This window comes from Mytilus californianus, unplaced genomic scaffold (assembly GCF_021869535.1).
Source record: "Mytilus californianus isolate M0D057914Y unplaced genomic scaffold, xbMytCali1.0.p SCAF_4, whole genome shotgun sequence".
In the NCBI taxonomy this organism is placed as follows: Eukaryota; Metazoa; Mollusca; class Bivalvia; order Mytilida; family Mytilidae; genus Mytilus; species Mytilus californianus.
This window is the reverse complement of record NW_026262690.1, coordinates 74,901,318-74,923,119: the sequence shown is the minus strand read 5'-3', so window position 1 is coordinate 74,923,119 and position 21,802 is coordinate 74,901,318. Positions and strand designations below refer to the sequence as shown.

At 32.3% G+C, this 21,802-nt stretch overlaps 1 protein-coding gene across 1 annotated transcript; it reads left to right on the top strand.

Moving 5' to 3' along the window:
- Window positions 1-264: 264 nt before the first annotated feature.
- Window positions 265-17,271, top strand: LOC127737076 (uncharacterized). The gene is made up of 5 exons (XM_052247609.1): window positions 265-1,925; window positions 7,031-7,235; window positions 14,915-15,027; window positions 15,348-15,355; window positions 16,953-17,271. The coding sequence occupies exons 1-5, from the start codon at window positions 435-437 to the stop codon at window positions 17,269-17,271; spliced, it is 2,136 nt and encodes a 711-aa protein (XP_052103569.1). The 5' UTR covers window positions 265-434.
- The last annotated feature ends 4,531 nt before the right edge of the window (window positions 17,272-21,802 follow it).

Genomic DNA, 21,802 nt, shown 5'->3' with positions numbered 1-21,802 from the left:
TTCTAACATGTGTTGCGTAAAATGATTCATTTAAGAATAATTAAATTCCATTCCATTCTAAAGGAGGGGAACAACTAAACGTCTGAGAGGTGTAAAGGTTGAGACATTTGCATAAGTGAGATTTTTATTAACGATGCAAAGGTGAAAAAGTTAAAATTAATTTTAAAGTTAAAAAATCAAGTGTTTAATTTTTTTAAATGGGCGTTTCTTGAAATACGCTGTGTGCTACGAGTGCAATTTAATCAGGAAGATTATCGTTCGGTTTTTACTTTTCTGGTTTTAAGTAGAAAGCGCTACATGGTGGTTTTCTAGTTAACTATGATACACTAGTATTTGTGTATTGCACATCGAGTGACAAGTGTTTGATGTTTTATTTATTTATATATGGATATCTATGCTTGAACTTTTAATTAACACCTGTCAATTAAAAGTCAATGGATGACGTCCCGTCAAGTCGTAAAGGTGTACAACTTTTGCATAGTGGGCAACGGGAGGAATTACAGTCTAAATGGCGATGCTGGTACGAACGGAAAATTTCGTCTGAATCAAACCGAGAGGAAATTCCAAAATGGAAACAGCTTTTGGCGACACACAGCTTTTCTTTTCCGAAAAATGATGACGCTGAATATCCTGAAGTTACGAATCCAGAAGTCATTAATATTGAAGACGACTTTTATGAAAACACGTTGTTACCAGAACATCTTTCGACTGAGGATAATGGAACATATTGGTCGACAGGCGATGATTTAACTTGTACATTTCAAAGTGATAATTCAGAACCCAAAGAACCTTCCGAATCGGAAAAAGTAGATTTCATAATTGGCAATTACGACACAGAAGATGAAAAAAGAATAGAGAATCCAAAGTTTTGGAAAGAATCTGATAATATCGAGGATTTAAATGCAGACGAATTAGATTATACAATTGAAAACGATGATGTTAAGTCAGAAGACAGTGTACTGAATCCGTCATTGTTGATGACAAGATACAACTTAAACGACAATTTGAATTCAAATAGAGAAAATTACAATGTAAAGACCGAAGACAGCTCAAAAGGGTTAAATTCCGATAATTTAGGGAATTTCAAAACAAACACTGTAGATTGTAGAGTTGAAAATGACAATTCAAAGGATAAAAATAGTATTATGAATCCACGGTTTTTCATGGATCCTATCAAAGACAAGGGTTTCCAAACAGACCGCGAAAAGACTAACTTATATACCGATAATTACAATATGAAAAGACCGTCGGATATAGAAAATCGCAGTGATCTTCAGTCAAATATTCCAATTTTTGTCAGTGAAACTTCCGAAGAACATTCCACTAGATACCTCAACGACTGGGAGAACCTTTCCGATTTTCCCAATGTTGGATCCACACCATCTGTTTCAAACACTGATACTGACAGCATAGTTGACAAAAACAAAGCTCTAATGCAGTATTATTGTCCATATCCCCCGAAATTACCAAGAAACAAAGAGGAATTACCAGTTAAACATTCAAGAGAAAATCTAGTACCTGAAGCAGATTATCCTAATGCTACTGATTTACTAACAGAACCTATAGCATCACGATACACTGGAATGGAACATAACTCTCCAGTTGATTTTTGTCCAGAGAACTATATGATAAATACGAATAGCATTGCAAATAGGCTTGGAACAAATACTTTAACAATCCCATCTGCCGAGCAGATATCACAGGGAGACAAATCAACAATAAGTGAACACAGATATGACAACTTCCCGGGTGTGAGTAAAGCAAAATGGATGGAATTATTGGACAGTTGGAAAATAGGTGGCCGTATGCTAAGGCCAACGCAGAACAGCGCGCGAAGCAGTGTATCTCCAATATCAGACTGTTCAACTGAAGGAAGGTGCAGAATAAATGGAACGTTTACATCTTTAGATAGAGGCTGCTTTAGGGTAGGTCAATTTCTCATATACGTTAACAAAGGCAATTGAGAAGATCTTGTTGCTATTTTGCTACTAGATAAATGTATTAAAGACACACAGCATATCATATAATCATATAACAAGTGATCTTTCGATGGAAAGCCTACACATAATGATTTTTGTTATTTTGTTCAGAAAGCAAGGTTATTTAAAAAAGAAACTGTAATTTCTAAAAACTATTATGAACCTGTGTTCATAGGAATATAACTTTATATATGGAATGCAATATGAAATTATGCAAAGGACAGAACTTTATAATATGCAGTGCATTCCTTTGTAAAAGAGAGGTGGAAGATATCAAAGGGAAATCAAGCTCATAAGTCGAAAACAAACGGACAATTACATGGCGAAAAACGACCAAAAGACAAAAACAGCGGACAATTACATGGCGAAAAACGACCAAAAGACAAAAACAGCGGGCAATTACATGGCGAAAAACGACCAAAAGACAAAAACAGCGGACAATTACATGGCGAAAAACGACCAAAAGACAAATACAGCGGGCAATTACATGGCGAAAAACGACCAAAAGACAAAAACAGCGGGCAATTACATGGCGAAAAACGACCAAAAAGACAAAAACAGCGAACAATCACATGGCGAAAAACGACCAAAAGACAAAAACAGCGGGCAATTACATGGCGAAAAACGACCAAAAGACAAAAACAGCAGGCAATTACATGGCGATAAAACGACCAAAAGACAAACAACATTCTACAAAACACAACATAAAAAACTTAAAACTTTTCTATAAACAAACAGTTGATGAGAAGGGTTGTTACCAATTTCATGATGTATAACTATCATTAAGTCAAAAAACAAAACTAAATACTTTTCTCACGTAAATCACTTTTTTGAAAATTACATCTGGACTGATACTTAACATCTCAATGCTTCAACATGATTACAGTATCAATTCACTTAGGTAACTCTTATCCAGGACAAGGGCTACTTCAAGTGATTTGTAAATATTAGTCAGAATTGAAGTATATTCACTTAAGAATATAATGTAACATTGCACATTTTATATAAAGAATTTTAATGAGAGTAAATAAGTATGTATAGCCTTGCGTAAGAGGTACATGTTAATGTAAACAGACTAAAACATTAAAGGTACCAATGTTACTACGCCAGATGCGCATTTTGACACTGAATGACTCTTCAGTGATAATCGGGACCAAATTATTTGAAAATCCAAAAAAACATAATACAAACGTTGAAGAGCTCCTAAAGGAGCAACCATTTAACTTCAAGAGGGAAAAGGGGGGTTATGGTTTTTTGTCTGAGTCAGAAAATTTTTTCGCGCAAAGAGCGAACATTATTATTTAGTTTTTCAACGCTATCAATCAAATTATTTTTTTCAAAATTTAACTATGGGGAAAATCTGGATTCAGAATATTTTTGTTTTGTTATCTGCTTGACCACAATAACTTTTTTCATCAAATTTGGGATCAAAATATTTTTTTAGGAAAAAAAACCATAACCCCCCCCCCCCCCCCCCCCCCCCCCCCCCCCCCCCCCCCTTTGAAGTGTTAAATGGTCGTCCCCTAAAAACCGAAAAAAAACAAAAACTAAAGCCAAACCCGGACAAGGAACCAGAGCTATGAATGAGGCTGATACATTCCGGACAAGGAACCAGAGCTATGGATGAGGGTGATACATACCTTAATTTGAAATGATTAAGAAATTCAATAATACGGATCAACATATAGTTGGTTTTGTTACATACAATCTTATCAAAATATAGATCTCTGAATTCACCATGGTCATATGTGCACTCGAGTCCCGATAGATCTGAATTTTAATCAGATTGTGTTACATGCGAATATGCAAAATGGTTAATTTGAGTTTTTCGCGAACCGATAAAACAGTTGACGTGTGCGTCTGAATTGAACAATTCAATCTTTTTATCAGTTTGCATCAGAACGACAATCAACCATTCAATCGATTAGTACATAGAAATCGCGTCCTTTTCTGTTCGATCGATCGAGAGGAGGACTCAAGAAAGAAATGTAATCAAGAATTACTGCTTTATACAATAATTCTATGATATTTTATGTTCTAATTTTTGCAACTTAATTTGGGAAACTATACATATATACACAATAGATATTTATATTTTTTTTTCTGTATCGTAGTAATTGTGCATATTTTGATTCATGGTAGGTCATTTATATGACAGATGAGGATTAAAAGTTTATGTACACTTTAACGTGATTTATTACCATAACAAATCAATTTTTTACAGTATTTTTATGTCAACGTGATCACCACTTGCATTTGTAATCATTCGAAAACATATGAATTACCAATAACTCTGGTCAAATATTTTTATCATGCGAATTAAAAGAGCATCGAAAAGATTGGTTCAAGGATTTGACTAGTTCGCCTATCCTAGCGTTTACACCTATAAGTATAATGTAATGATCAATCATCTTTTTCCTCAATCCACATCAATCTTCTTTGAAACTACGCCTAAATTTGCTGAAAGCTGAATGATGTAATTTGTTTCATAATAGTTAATTGATACATGGTATATCGTCCTGAATATGTTTGAAATATTTGCCACTGGACGTTACGTAAACAACAATTAATCTGAAGAAAACTAATTGTTCATATCAATATCACATCAACAAGTTAACGTACTGAATATTATGAAATATTTGCCACTGGACGTTAAACAAATAAATGTCCACAGAACTGTCCAGACTTGTCCACTGTACTCTTATAGGATATAAAGATCATACTTCTTTCTCTATTACTTTCAATTTGCAATGAAAAATTGTGACATGAGAAAGTGCTGCTGTTCCGGTAGCTGTTTGTTACATAGTGTCGGTTTCAAATGGAATTTCCGGAAAATCCGCGAACACAATTCATATGGAAATGTCTGACCCAAAACATGGTTACTAAAATCGAGTCTTGGTATCAATTTCATGGGGGGAAACCATAATATCCGGACGAAAAGTGAGATAACTACATGCAGTTTAGCAACAAGACTTGCAAAGATACTCGATAACCAGGTGGAGAATAAGACTAGAATAGAAATGAATTGGAAAAAGGGAATTTGCAATAACAATTGTTAAAAAGAAATGAAAATAGGACAAGAGATATTATCAATACAAACTAAAGGAATGACAATTTGATGTCTTTTATAAATCAAGATATCACAAATAGTAGCTGTTCTTCTTAAATGTTTTAAAAAAAGACGGCAATGGAACTTGAATTCATTATTTGAGAATATGACTCATCGAAAATATTTTGACTTAATGATTTCAATTACAGCATATGGAAATACTACTAAAATGATAAAAAATAAATGTAAGCTTTTATTCTCAAGTTGATTTTTTTCGCTAATGATAAATGACTGCTCGTGCAATAAGATGATACGATATGTTTTTTTTTATAACTAGCGTTTGACAGACATGCATTCGTTTAATTAAATTTTAAATGCATGAACACACAAATTCCTATCGAAATTAGTAAGTAGATGTTAACATTTTCAGAGAAAAAAACTTGTTTGTTCTTTTTGTAATTCCGGTGATATCAGTGACGAATTGCATTATATTTTGGAATATTAGACAATAAATGAAAGTAGACAAACGCTTTAAAAGCATCATTTTGTAAACAGACTAAAATATTTTAAATTTTAGGATCTTATGAATAGCAACAGTTTTGTGCCGTATACAAAAAAAGTTTATATTTTTCTGACATTAGCTCCATATTTTTTTTTATACTGCAACTTAAATTAATACATTGATAGCTATTTAAATTGTAGCGGAAATTGCAAACTTATTTTCATCCCTAAATGAATCCCTGATTGTGGAAAAGTGATCCATGATGAAATTGACATTGCACAAAATATAGCTTTGTTACTATATGTAGGAAATAAACACAGCTAGTTGCAGTATAACAATTCATATACAATATTAGGTCAATGTCAGAAAAATATAAACGTTTTTGTATGAGGCTGAGAAACTGGGGAAGGGCGAGATTTTACCGAGCCCTTTCCCAGTTTTGTGCCGAATACAAAAAAAGTTTATATTTTTATGACATTGACCTAATATTGTTTTTATACTGCAACTTGAGTTAAAACATTGATAGCTATTTAAATTGTTGCACACATTTCAAACTTATTTTCATCCCTTAATGAACCCCTGATTGTGGAAAAAGTGTTCCATGATGAAATCGACATTGCACAAAGTAAAGCTGTGTTACTATAATTAGGAAATAAACACAACTTGTTGCAGTATAAATACGAATATTATTGAACGCCAAGATTCTCATAGGTAACCATTTTATGTCTCTATAATACATTTGTATCTATACTTTATACGATGTACGTTAATTTATTTGTATATGTCTCTATACCATTGTACTTTGGTTTACGAGAATAAAGATATATATATATTCGTTTAATTAAATTTGAAAAGCATGAATGGATAATGTTTATATAATTGATTTCAAATGTTTTTATATATGAAATAGTTGACTTGAAATCAATTAGTATATGCTATGCATAGTGATAAATGCTAAGATTTACATTTGTCATAATACTGAAAACGTAAGACATGTGAACTTTTCACGAAAAGCCTCGTTAATGACACAACTTGACAGTAATTAACCAAAATATTTGAATTATTCATTAACATGTAAGAGTTTTTATATTTTACAGCAACAGATAAACATTATTCAGCATTTGTGTAAATAATAAAAAGTAAAAAAAATAACCCAGTTGTTATAATAAGATAATAGATAAGAAAAAAATATGTGTTTTTATTTTAATTTATCACGAACGAGTTTCTCCGTAAATTAAAGACATTGTTCATATTAGACTCCCTGAGAAAATAATCTCTACAGTGTTGAATGATTTATTGATTTGTATTATGTTTTCTGCATGTGTTTGTGCAGTACACCACCCCTCAATTATTTAGCTTAGAAGACAGTTTAAGCGAAGCGATATGCGAGAGATTAAATCATTGCCATCTTCAAGATAATGTTTTATATATATATATATGTAAAAATAAATGAAAAAAAGTAAGTAACATTGTTCATTTCTTTATATAATTGAATTTCAGCCTGCAATAAGATATCATGGATCCCACTGGATATCTAGTTTGGGAGGATCATCTACTCGACAGTCGTTTTCAACAATTTCACGTAAATCAGAAAAGAAAAAACACCGCAGAAGAAACATCATTGTCATAATCTTAATAGCATTAGCTTTGCTGGCAGCTTTAGCTATGATTGTTGGCATATCAATATTCTTTACCAAAGAAAAAGGTATGTTCCAATCTTTTATATTTTTCACAGCATTGCCTGATGAATATTCATATATGTAAATGTAGTTTTCCCACCAGATTGATCGGCCATAGTGAATCGTTTGAAGAATGAAGAACTAAATACAAAATTGGTGTCTCATTGGTAGGTTTGAAAATAGATACTGTTTAAGAACTCGAATCTGTATCCGAAATTTGGTTTAATAAATAAAACCTTATAGAATAAAGTACATTTCCCTTTTAAAATGTTGTTTGTTTTTAGTATACCACTGTCTATAGATTAGGCACTAAAACATGCACCAATCGTCATGAGACACATTAAAACAAACCAAAGATCGATTATATTTTCAGATGTTAATTCTTTAGGGGTAAAATTTCTTGAAACTGTCCTCATTTAAAAAATAGACGGAATTCAGTCTTATAGGCAACTAAGTAAACGATGATTGATTGATTGATTGTTGGTTGCTAAATGTTCAGTGGTAAACCTTTCATGCATTTTCAGGACGAGAACAAATTAAGAATAAATACAATATGTAATTCCCGTAATAGAGGCTGGGAATAGGTCGGGGAAAATAGGACTCTCACTGGAAAAACAGGTTTGTTAGATAGGGACAGACATTTTGCCTTGCAACAGGTCAATTACGTACGTCTGAAAGCGTTGTTGCAAGGGTTCTTAGCGTGCAGAGAGCGTGGCACTCTCTCTACACAATGCATCGGTTTTAACATCCCCATTCTGACCGGACGTGGTTGCGTACTTGTATTTCCCACACAGCCAAAACAGACACCCAACTTTGGCAATGGTTTTACTGTCGGTCGGAAGACGACCAATGTTACCATATTTCTATTCCCCATTCACCTTTGGGGTCGACTTACAATGATGGTCGATGATAAATATGTTATAACTGATTGTGGGGTGTTCATGATTATATAACTATAGACATTTCTTAAGACACATGATAGGTAATTCAGGGATAGCTTGAGTATACGTAGTCAACGCATCTGATTCCAATCCACTTGAAGCTTGCGACTCCGACGATTTTTATCACAATATTTATCTATGTAACCCAATCCTACGATATTTGAATGCAAATCGGCACACTGCCTGCCTTCATAGTTAATTGGTATATTAGATAACAAGCTTGTTATTTTGAGTTCTAAAGATAGCGTTACAGTCTGATTTATGAAATTTATGACAGTCACGACTTTGGTATCAATTAAGGTCTGTTTTACTAAAATATTTGGTTATTACTGTTTTGCTTCTAAAAAATAAAATAACAAAAATTCCAAACTCCAAGAAAAATTCAAAACGGAAAGTCCCTTATCAAATGGCAAAATCAAAAGCTCAAGTTTACACGTCAAACAATGGAAAACGACTGTCATATTCCTGACTTGGTACAGACATTTCCTTATGTAGAAAACGGTGGATATACAGAATTATTCAAATACATAACATTTTGAATACATTTTCATGTGTATAATAAATAATTTACGTTTTCATCAATTCTTACCAATTCAAGTACATGTACGTACATTTATATATATATATATTTACTGAAAACATGATGTTATGAATGCACAAATAACACTTTCGTCGACAGTTTGTGTAAATATTATTAGTAGTTTAATATGGATTTGCGAGATAACTGATTGATTGACAATTTTTATCACCAACTATCTTTAATATGCAGAACAATAATTATCCCTTTTGAAATAACCAAGGTCGTGCACTTATATGTAAAAAAAAACGTTTTGATGCTTCTTTGTGATATCAAGGGACAAATTTGATCAAAACACTTACTGGAATGGTAAAGAATTGATACATTATGTTAAGACAATCATACAAAAAATGTTTGAGCGTTTCAACAAGCAATATCTTAGAGCATAAAACAGAAAGCTATATCTAATAGTATCAAAAAGAATGCAATATCTAAAAGTATCAAAAAGAAGGCAATATCTAAGAGTATCAAAAGAAGGCAATATCTAAGAGTATCAAAAAGAAGGCAATATCTAAGAGTATCAAAAAGAAGGCAATATCTAAGATTATTCCATATTGATAGAACTTTAGTAGGTTTTTCTATATGAATGGGATTTTGAATAAATAAGCATTTTCACTTGCGGAAAAAGTATATTCACCGCGCAAAAACGTCGCGTGCTTTTACGTGTATAATAACGATACAATGTTTGACGTTTAGTTGGTTTTGGTAAATAACTATTATTTTATACATATTTTTCTCGCTCGGAACATGGAATAAAACAATTACTGTCTTTTGTTTCGGTAAATATGTGGTTTAATTGACTTTTGAAAAACCTAGTGACATTCACTTCGGCCGTTGGCCTCAGTGAATATCAGTTTTTCAAAAGTCAATAAAACCACACATTTACCTCATCAAAAGACAGTAATTGTATAGTGTCAAAAAAGGCAATATCTAATAGTATCATAAACGAAAAAGATCGTAAACAGAACATCCTAAAATCATCTTGTTAAACTTTATTTGACGTAAGAAATATACTGATATTTATCGTAACATTGTTAATTTTAAATGTTTGCAATCATTAGTTCAAATATGAATATTTTAGTCAGAATATGAAAGTTTAACTTACTTTGCTACTTTTATAGTGTTTTTATTAAAAAAAAAATTGGCGAACTTATGTCGCTGGATTCTAGATTAGTTGACATTGGCACCACATCTTTTTATCTTATTAACTTATCAAATGCTAAAGTATTATATCATATTTTTGTCAATACATTAATTATGCGTATAATTCAAATGCTTGCTGAGGACCGTCAAAGTATTTTATGCCAAATCATTTTATAGATATTTTTAAAGGGTGAACATTTTCAATTCACCAATGAAACGTTTAATCAACATTCAGTTTTTGAGTTTGGTACTTTATTTTTAGTGTTTTGTTTTTAATCAAGACAAGTTGTGAGAGAAACAAGTATATCATTATGTATAGTAGATTTTGATGAATTGAATTCAAAATCAAACACTTTTACTTGTACAATATTTTTAACTTGAAAAGTAGAAGGCGAGTCTAAAACTTAGAAGGTGAGGAGGGCAATTTCCATATTTTTTATTTTTTTTTGTCGTCTCAATTTAACCATGCCGATTGACTATCATGAAGGAAGATATAACATGCATTACAAAAGAGAAAAGACCAAGATGCAATAAAATCCACAAGTCGAAGAAAATCATATTATGGCATAAAATACATCGAAAAGCCAGTCAACTGTCTACAAAACGCTACATTTACATGTATGAAAACTAAAGATTGAAACACATAAACCCCATCTAAAACCGGGGTAAACTCAGCTGCTTTAGCAGGTAAAAAATTACTGCTTCACTAATCTGAAAGTAAATATCTTTTCTGCACCGGGTAAACCTCACAGCAAGATATATTTCATCAAAGAAGAAAAACCAACTAAACTTACATACACCTTTACAATATTAATCTTATTATTCGATAACTTGTAGAATTTATAAATTTTAAACTTTGAAATAATATCTCTAAATATTTTCTACAATCTTTTTTTGGAATACCTGTCGGCGTGGTCATGTCATATCAACTGCTTCAAGCTTAAAACTAAGATTGATAACATTGACGGATTGTAATTTATACTTGCATTAAAACACATGTTTGTAAATCAAAGTAATTGATGTTCTTTTAAAGATGATAAGATGCAGTACTTGACATATAAACAGCACAAATCAGTCAAAAATTATCATAATTCACTTTTATGTTATACCCTAGAGGTTTGTTTCCTTGAAATAATAACTTGAATTATCTATAGGCATGAAATTACAATTTAATTTTTGAAAGAAAAAAGTATCAAACGTGTTTTACTATCAACGATAGAAAATTTTCAAAATGTATCATGCAAAGGCAGTTGAAAGTTTGCGATAAACCTAGATGTAACTCGATAGAGATTGTTTCCCAACATCGGTCAGGTCGGTTATTCACTAACATTTGTTTTGTAATTGTCTGTTAGACAGCTGCTCTCAAAAATATTTCCACGACAAGATATTTATTTGTTTAAGATGGCTCGGACATCTGACGGCCTTCTTAGGACTTGTTGGGGTCATGGGACGTTAGAGCGATGGTGTTCAATACCTTGTGGCCTTCAACAATGTACACTAGCCAACAATATATTTTTGTTTTGAAAAAAAACCATCTGAAATCATTCATACAATGTACAATGTAATGTCTAATAAAGACAAGAAACTGTATCTGTGAAAAAAAATAAATGAACCCCGAGACAGTAAAAGTGAACAAACAGCAGGGAAATGGACATGCTATCATTACTGTTTGGTCATAACGTTTAAATTTTGATCAATGTAGGAATCGTAGATACAACAAAACTCCAACAACAAATACACAGAAGTTGATATCATAGATATACTGGACTTTTTGATCGACAACATATTTGTTGAGTTTGGTGGATTGATATTTCAACTGCCAGTCGGTATTCTAATGGGTACTTAATGTGCACCCCTACTGGGCGGCTTGTTGTTGTACTCATATGAAGCAGAATTTATACAGAACCTTCTTAAATACTGAATGAAAAAGCATCGTGCAAAGTTCTTTAATTTCACTTTCAGAAATATTGAGGATGTCCTGTCACTCAATAACCAACAATTCAGCGAGTGCTTGCATTTTATATATCCCAGTGCACTTGGGATAAAGGATGCAAACAAAATTTTAAGGTCTGCTTCATAACTTGATATGTTTCCTGATATTGACACAAATGGACGTCTTAAGAATAGATACCTAAGACAAACGCGATGATTCAATCTTTCCAATTGTTAGCTTCCCATTTCTCAGCGGTAACATACCCTCTGTCGCATCGTATGGCGATTACATATCTCAATTGGCACGTTAAGCTCGTGTATTTCCACAATATACGGACTTCATTAGCAAAATTGTGATTGTACAAATACTGATCCAAAAGAGTTATGAGGAAGAACAACGCAAATCGGCATTTCATAAGTTTTAAAGGTCGCCATCACGAATTAAATGACCAATGAGACGTGTCTGTGTCTAAACTCAATAGCGACGTGTTTTGGCGGTCTTAGATCTGTGGCGGTAATTTACTGTTGCTTCTAATTTACAAAATTAAAGTAGATTTGTTCAGATTCTTATCTTACTAAATTCTTAAAGCTCAAACAATAACGTTTTCGATATACTGAGATGAAAGATAAGACAAATTCACATCTTAAATTCGATCCTATACCTGTTAGCATTTAATTTATAGAGATTAGATAATGTTAAACGTATAATCTTGAAAAGAGAACAAAATCTTATACAATAAATTATGATTAGTGAACAAACACTTTCTTAAACAACAGCGCTAACATACACATATAAATGTCATTGTGTCCTCTATTAGATCTTATGATGATCAGCAACAAATTAACCAGAGCCTTGACTTATGATTATACAATTTTCATTTTTTCTCATCAGTTTATAACATATGCTTCTCCTCTCTGCGTAGAACGTATCATTTTAAAAATTCAGACCATAGTAAAGTACAAATATAACCATTCTGCCCCCGGATATCTGTAATTGTCAGTTTTCATAAACTATATCAAAACCCATTTGCTCATTTAAAACATGTTGTTATTGTCATTACAAAAATAATGATGAAATGATTTATTTTTTAGAGTTTTTAACTGTTATTTCACATATTTCATACGTTTATGAGGTTAGATAGGCCTAGTTTAAAGAAATTTTCATCACATCATATGGAATAAAAATCGCATGCGATTTGATTGTTTATTTTTAATCCTTAATTGTACGAAACCATATCACCAGAGATAGTTTAATTTTAATTACCGAAAAGCCTAATATTTCACATAACAATATTAAGGGCATACGATACAGAAGTTAATTACGTTGCTAACATAAAATGTTATTTTTTTCGCGACGTCAAACTGCGTCATACTGGGAGGGATGCATTTTACGAGTGATTTGAATCATTATCTTGAAAAAGATTACATGGACCCCTCTTTTTTTTAAATGACAATTGATTTGATTATTTTTTCCAATTTTTATGAAAAGAAATCACCGATGATTTATTTTTAATTAGATAAATATACAGCAACAAATGCCGTTTTTTTTCTCTAAAATCATGAGAATTTAATAAAGACGAATTATTTACAAAGGATTGTTACACAAATAAATAGCCTATTTTTGTAACAAAGATAATCTAAAGCTTTTTACAAAAATCTACATGTGTTTATCTTTTGAAAAAAAAAACTTAAGTATATCTGTCCAAAGGATATACATGTCCGAGAAACCTAAATTTTATGTAAATGTCTCAAATTTCGAGCCAATTTATCTTTAAATTTAGCACATGAAGGTATATTTTTTATTACATATTTGATATGATGCAAATTTTCGTATAAAAATCACCTTGGTATCAAACTGTATCGTATGCCCTTAACGTTTGTATAGCTGCATAGAATTAGCAGATACCAAACAAGGGACACAGACATATCTTCCAGGTTTAAAAAGTGCAAAACGTGCCTAACATTTGATTAAAATGTACATGCGTTACATCTAACCTGTTAAAAAATTAGAACATTTGATTGTTTATCCCTCTGTATTTGTTTTACATTTGATTACGCGTAAATACTAAAAAAATCGTGTATATATACAAACAAGGAGATGAGGTTTGATTGCCAATGAGACAACTTTCCAACAGAGACCAAATGACATATAAGGTAACAACTATAGGTCACCGTACGGCCTTCAACAATGAGCAAACTCTTATCGCATAGTCAGCTTTTTAAGGCCCGACATGATCTAATGTATGTGTGATAGTACTAGCTAGAAACTATATCCCAAGACCTGGTAGTTTTGGTATCACTTAGACTAATGGTAAGTCAAGGATATTTCGTAGGCAGTTGTATTTGCATCGACAGATTTTAGTACCGTGAAAGTACATATGTGTAATATTTAATATGGTTTAATTTACTGATAACAAAATCAATATTTATATAAAAACAAAAGTCAAAGATTTAATAACAGTGTTGAATTGTTAACCTTTTAGAATAAGTTTATTTAAAGGATTTATAAGGTTACCCGGATCGTATCTCAATTTCCGTGCTCGGTTAACAATATCACCGTAACATTTAGAATGTGCTACGTACCGTACGGTAACCTATAGTTGTTAATTTCTATGTCATTTAGTCTCTTGTGGAGAGTTGTCTCATTGGGAATCATACCACACCTTTTTTTTGTATATTCCGTTTGAAATAAGTTTTCTACAGGTACAGCCAAACTTGCAAACCAAATCTTTGTATCTATGGAAGAGTTTAAAATTTTAGGTTTTAAGTAATTTGTGGCAACAAAATCCCTGACTTGATAATATACCGATTACGATCATTGAAATCCAAAACGTCACTACAGACACGGGCATAACGAACGAGTTCAGATGTATAAAGTAGTGATTCAATGTTTTCAAATGCTGACATGGTAAAGATAATACCTTTCGCTTAGAAAAACTCATGACTATTATATGAGGTAAAAGAATTATTTTTACTCACATAAATATACATATATATTGGATCATATGAACTAAATGGCCGAATTAAGGAGAAATTTTTAAGAAACATAGAAAATTAGTTTGTGATAAAATAAGTGTAATAATACAATATCAAATAGATATCTATTTTTCAGCCCTCCTGCGAGCACATATCAGTTTGATAATTGACAACAGAGAGTTCCATGATGCTATGAAGGATACTTCATCGGAAGACTTTCTTTCCATTGCAAAGCCACTATGCAATGAGGCAAGTATATTTTAGTACGATAAAATGTAAAATTTATTTGGAATGAAATGGCTTGAAATATTTTCTATCTTAACAGTAGCATTTTCACAAAACCTCGTTTGATAATGATATGATATTGGGTACAATTCATAGGTCTTAGTCTTAATTTTTCTTCCTCAAATAATCACGAAATACTATACTTTTTTGTGTCAATGATAACATCTGCAGCAGCAACTTAAAAAAAAACCAATGCTTATGAATTTGATAAAGATTATTGTCACCAATCTAACGATTGCATTTTAACACTACAGAAATACTGACAAATTTCTTGTTATTTTCAGATGTACAAGTATTTCCTCACAAGTGAACTGGCTTCACATTTCGTAACGTGCAATGTTATTAAAATGGTGTAAGTACTATTGTATATTTGTTTGTTAAATTCAGGTGGTGAGATTTGTTTTGCTCAATCTACAACAAATGATTTGTAAACGTTATAAGATATGTGAAATAACATTATAAAACAAAACAAAAAAAAAATTATTTTATTATTCTTTTTTAATGGCCTATCAATCTCCATGACAATAACAACATGGTTCAAATAAGCAAAATGGGATTTGTTACAGTTAATTACAAAATTGATAATGATGAATATAGAATAAAGAGATGTGGTATGATGACCAATAAGACAACTATGCAGCATAGCCCAAATGAAGAGCAATTAAGCAACTACATGTCACGCTACGTTCTACAGTAATGAGCAAAACTCATACCATTAGGTCAGCTATAAAAGGCCCCAACATGACAAAACTTGAAACTATTCAAACAAACAAAAACCAACGACCTGATTTATTACAGATCAATAAACGAAAAACAAATATGACAGACAGTAAATAACGACAACCACTAAATTACAGGCTCCTGACTTCGGACAGGCACCCGTAGAATGTGGTGGGGTTAAGCATGCTTTCGGCTATATTTTAGTTCCTTTTTGGTTTGATCAGCTCTTCAACGTTATTATTAGGGTTATGATATCAAACATTTTGGTCTCAAGAATCACCAAGGAAACGTTTATTGTAGAAATGCACATCTGAAGCATTGTATTGGAACCGTTAATATTTTCACTACAGACACGTGCATAGAGAACGATTAGGTACATATAAAATATGAAAAGAGAAGCAAACAATAGGGAACGAAAATTTGAATCTTTTATGCTGTATTTGTTTCGAAATTTCTGGGTGAAAATTAAGTATTCAAATTTGGAAAAAACTATTATTGTTGTTAATATCAAATTTATTTAAAGTAAGTTACCGTTTACCATTGTCGTTGTTTAAATTGCAAGCATGATATCTATTGTTTCGAATTATGTGTTTTATAGCTCCCTTTTTATCTTCACTCTTTTGAAAAACACCAATAATTCCGTCGAGAACACTTAAGCATACACAAAGCTTAGCCTCCTCAATTTTCTAAAGTCTGGGTAAACTTAACTTTCATTAATGGTATAAACGGATATTTTTTTTGTAACGGAAATGTCTGTTTGGATATTCAGAACAAAACAAGATATAATCCATATATTTTCTCCCTGCAATTACTGCCGCCTAACTTTCTCTGTGAGATTGATGTCAAAGGTATCTATCCGTGTAATTGATTTAAAGCTACTTTCTATGTGCTATTGATGTCAAGATACTTTTTTTTCTTATTATTTTGATTGTCCCTTTGTTTGTCTTCTGCTTCTGTTGTACTTGTTAAGAATACTCGATTCGCGTTATCCAAAAAAGCTGATCGAATGAACCCCAAAAGTATGAGATTACAGAAAATGTGAGGTTTCAGGAGTCACTATAATACAAAAATATCGACTGGTACAGACATGAATTTTAAATTTAAAGTTTATATAATAACAAGAGTAAGCTGTATTTGTAGTTTGTACAATGAGAAACATTTCTTTTTAGTGATGTTGATGGTAAAGTTGGAGTTTTCTTTGATCTGGATTTTTTGAAAAACTCACATACTAACAGCGACAAAGCAATAGAGGACATCATTATAAAGAAGTCTGGAAGACTTGTTAAGAACGACAAATTATACCTTGTAATTCGAGATTTTTTAGTTTACGTTAAGAGCATAAAAATGACCCTGGAAACGGTTTATGTTCCTGGACCAGTAGAACTTCCGGATAGACATAAATATCTTACAAGTGAGTTTACTGGTACTGAATATGTATTGATAGAATTCTCACTTATAAAATATACACATATCTTTATTGATATTTGATAAAAATAAAATTATTTTTATTTCAAAATGTCCTGAGGAAATTAGCTGAAATATCAAAAAATGGTCAATCACATACGAAGGATCGTTTGTTTTATGAATTTTAAAATAAGAAAAAAAATACAATACTTTTTAAAAATGACGCCGTAAAAATGTTTGTGCTGAAACTGATCTTTTATTTGATTTCATTTTATTCGTGGTTATAATAAAAAAGAAGATGTGGTATGATTGCCAATGAGACAACTCTAACCAAGAGACCAAATGACACAGAAATTAAAAATACAGTAAAAGAAATAGTACAATAATCATGATAATGGAATATGTAGACAGCTCTCTCACAAGCAAAAAACCCCTAACTGTAAAAATATAAGGGCATACACTACAGTCACGGGGACACATTCTACTGCATCTACACAGCACGAGTAACAAACCCTGCAGTAAATATAAAAAAGAAGATGTGGTATGATTGTTTTATTCGAGTTATGGTCTTTGTTATCTTCTTCCTTTCTTTTAATATCCCTGTTGTAAGCTACCACTTTACTTATTTTTCATAATTAAAAATATTTTAAATCAGAAGTGGAATGGTCAATTTAATTTATTAAGCTTGTTACTCGAACCACACTGTATTATACAGTAATTTCATTCACATAATTTGCGTTTTACCATTTTCGAGTCGGCATTTCCTATAAAGTATGACAAAGCCATAGAAGATGGAGCTGGCATATTTTCATGATCTACGCGATATTAAATCAAAGTAAATTAATCAAGTAAAACGTAAAATTTAATCTGTCCACAGTACATGTACGCTTATTATGTTTACTACTTTAGATCTTGCCCCGAGCTGATATAAAAGTTGTCTTTGTGTTAATTAATTTTGTAAAATGGGAGTGTTTTCAAGATGAACAATAGTAATCAATATACTGGACAATTGATCTGTCAAATTAATTAGCAAGACTATCATTTGAAAAATTGATTAATGATTTCAATGCGTATTTATAACAAATCTATTAAAACTGAAAAAAGGTCCGGTTATCGTTTTTGGTATTCGATATTCGATCCTTTTCACGATAAACCGGTTAACCGATTGACCGTTGACAACACTACTTACTATTCATAATTAAAAATATTTTAAATCAGAAGTGGAATGGTCGACCTGGTCTGAGTGTAGTAGATCCTGCGGTGAAGGTATCCAGAAACGTACTAGAAATTGCACGGAGTTTGATATCCAAAATCATTTATGTGATGGGAATGAATATAACGAACAAGCTTGTCAAAACAACCCTTGTCCAGGTAAAAATAAAATAATAAGCAAATATAATTGGGATATTAAAAGTTATAAATAGAGGAAAGGACAGAAAAGAACACGACCTAAAGAAAAAAGAAAAAAAGCACAAATTAATGTCCATCCAAATTCACAGAGAACTTAAAATTGATAAAAAAAGATCTCCACTAAAACCTGAGGTGATTTTAGATGCTCTGGAAAGATTGATTGATTGGCCATTGGTGTGTTATGTCACTGATGTACATAAAGGCTACATCGGGGCAATGAACATATAATGGGTGATATAAAATCAACATCTTATGAAAATGAAGTGGGATGATGGTGAAGTGATGTAAACTGCTCAAAAAGATTTATGGACAGTTGTTTTTTCGGAGAATTAAGTCACCAAACGAGGATGCTCTTCACAAATGATACTAGTGGGATAGTTTGAGAGGTGGAAGCATGACACTCTCAAACACGGACTAGTGGCTTTGATACATCCCATACAACCATGGTCTACTCTTGCGGGGAAGGGATCGTAACCTCCAGACGAAATAAATCGATATAATTTTAAAATCTTAATGTTCCCCCGGACGCTCGAAAAGATGAGCAGTTTCTGCTCTACGAGTTGCTCCTGTGAAGAACAAAACTGGCGATACATTGTTGTCTTTAAACCCAGAACTAGTAACCATGTTTCTGGCTTCTACAAATTGAATATGTCCGTTGCCAATTGTAACACAGTTATTCGATGGTTAATTACGCTAGTTAGCGAATAATAGACCTTTGCATCTTCTGTGTTGTTGTTTGCTGACTTCCAAAATTTACGATAAGAGTTATTTTCGTTAGGTAGTTTCAAGTAAAGAACAGCTGACTTCCAAGAAAATCGATTTTCTGAAATATTTATACAGAGAGATAGCACGCAATGCTTGTGATAACAGGTACTGCTGCAAAGTTTTATAAAATTATGTACTTTTCGTACAAAAAGACACAAGAGAAATTTGGACTACTGAAAATAGAAATATGCATCATGTAAAGCACAGCTTTGCAAATAGCTACCATTACCGATATCTTCATATTTTTTATTTATTAGTATTTGCACTCGAAGACAACGTTACATACTTAGATAATTTTAAGAACACCCGTCGTCCATACTAGACATTGAAGGAAAACATGACCGAACTATCCTTTATATAAAAATTAGAAGATCTGGTATAATTGCTAATAAGACAATTCCCCACCAGAGACCAAATGACATATATGTCTTTCTATAGATAATGAATTTACCTACAACTAATAAAATGGATGCCTGTCAGGACATTACAACATTACAAAGTTACTGAAAAGTCATAACGTTGTTCATCAATGTTGGGAATCGTAGATACAATTTCCCTGTTTTAAGTAATGGAAAATCATATTTTGTGAAGATCCACACTGATTCGAACAACAAAAATACCAAAGATGATAAAAATTACTAACATTTTGATCAACAACATATTTGATGAGTTTTATGGACTAAAATTTCAACAGGCAGTCAAAATTCCAAAGGATACTTAATGTGCACTTCTATTTGTTGATTGGTTTTGTACTAATGTAAAACATAATTCATACATAGCCTTCTCAAAGAATAAAAAAAAAGCATCTGGGAAAGTTGTTAATTCACTTATATATAATTATATTGATTCTGCCCTGTCACTCAAAAATCCACATATTTCATTGGATGCTTACATATGTTTTTGTCAAATGTCTTAACGTCTTTTCTGTTATATTCGTGTGTTATGGTAAAGATAATTAATCACCCCCTTCATTTATTAGATTTTAGTTTGGTTCTACGAAATTTATACGTTATATTTGGTTTACAGTTTGATTCAGAAGAAACACCGACATAGCTAGATAATACAATTAATTATCTAATTACTACCACAATTTGATATTGATAAGTATTGTAATTAGGGCCCCGCCGAATGGCAGCCGCCCTATAGTGATCAGTCTGTCCGTCCGTCTGTCCGTCCGTCCGTCTGTCCGTCTGTCCGTCCGTCCGTCCGTCCATCCGTCCGTAACAAATCGTGTCTGCTCTATATCTAGAGAACAGTTATGATTTCAAAGTTTATACTTGACATGTATATTAACCAACACCAGAGGGTGTGTCATAATGTATGTTCAACTTCCTAGGTCAAAGGTCAAGGTCAAAAACTTTGGTTTTAGTTAACAACCCCATGTCCTATGGTAAAGATCGTGTCCGCTCTATATCTTGAGAACCGTTATGATTTCAAAGTTTATACTTGATATGTATATTAACCAACACCTGAGGGTGTGTCATATTGTATGCACAACTTCCTAGGTCAAAGGTCAAGGTCAAAAACTTTGGTTTTAGTTGACAACCCCATGTCCTATGGTATAGATCGTGTCCGTTCTATATCTTGAGAACCGTTACGATTTCAAAGTTTATACTTGATATGTATATAAACCAACACCAGAGGGTGTGTCATAATTTATGTACAACTTTCTAGGTCAAAGGTCAAGGTCAAAAACTTTGGTTTCATTTGACAACCCCATGTCCAATGATAAAAGATACAAATTTTTTACCACACATTATTCACAGCGGGCCCACAGAGATGGCTCCCATCTCAATGATGTCTAGTTTTCATTTTTATTAATAAATGTAATGTAAGTATTACAAATCTAATCTTGAATAAATCCTAATCCTATCTTATTTTTGGGAAATATTTTTACAAATTAAAATGTGACGTCACTGTGTGTGTTTTTTTTAGAATTTTAAATGTGCCGTCACTTTGTGCGTTGAGGCTTTGGCTAACTCGGCTGTGTATGTTTATGTGTTGGATTAAGTTGTTTTATGTAATGTATCCGTTTTTTATTGTGTAGTCATTTTATAAAATTTATTGTTTGCAAAATTATAAATTATTCTAAATAATAAGGATGTTCTTGTCCCAGGCAGAAAACCCTGGCCGTGTTAGGCGCAACTTTTTGAAGTTTTGGTCCTCGGTGCTCTTCAGCTTTGTACTTGTTTTGGCTTTCAAACTTTTTTCATCTGAGCGTCACTGGTTGGTCTTGTGTGGACGAGACGCACGTCTGGCGTATTGAATTATAAGCCTAGTACCTTTTGTTAGCTATTATTCGTGTGTTTCTTTGTCCTATATGTTCTCCCATTTATTTTTATTGTGGTCCTGTCATGTGATGTTGTCGTTTTAGTGTTGTGAATGACGTTGCCATAAAAGCGGGAGGTTTGGCATGCCACAAAACCAGGTTCAACCTACC

Coding starts and splice junctions, on each gene's coding strand:
- LOC127737076 (XM_052247609.1), top strand. CDS start 435: ATGGATGACGTCCCGTCAAGTCGTAAAGGTGTACAACTTTTGCATAGT. Junction 1,926..7,030: donor TAGATAGAGGCTGCTTTAGG/GTAGGTCAATTT, acceptor ATTGAATTTCAG/CCTGCAATAAGATATCATGG. Junction 7,236..14,914: donor ATTCTTTACCAAAGAAAAAG/GTATGTTCCAAT, acceptor TCTATTTTTCAG/CCCTCCTGCGAGCACATATC.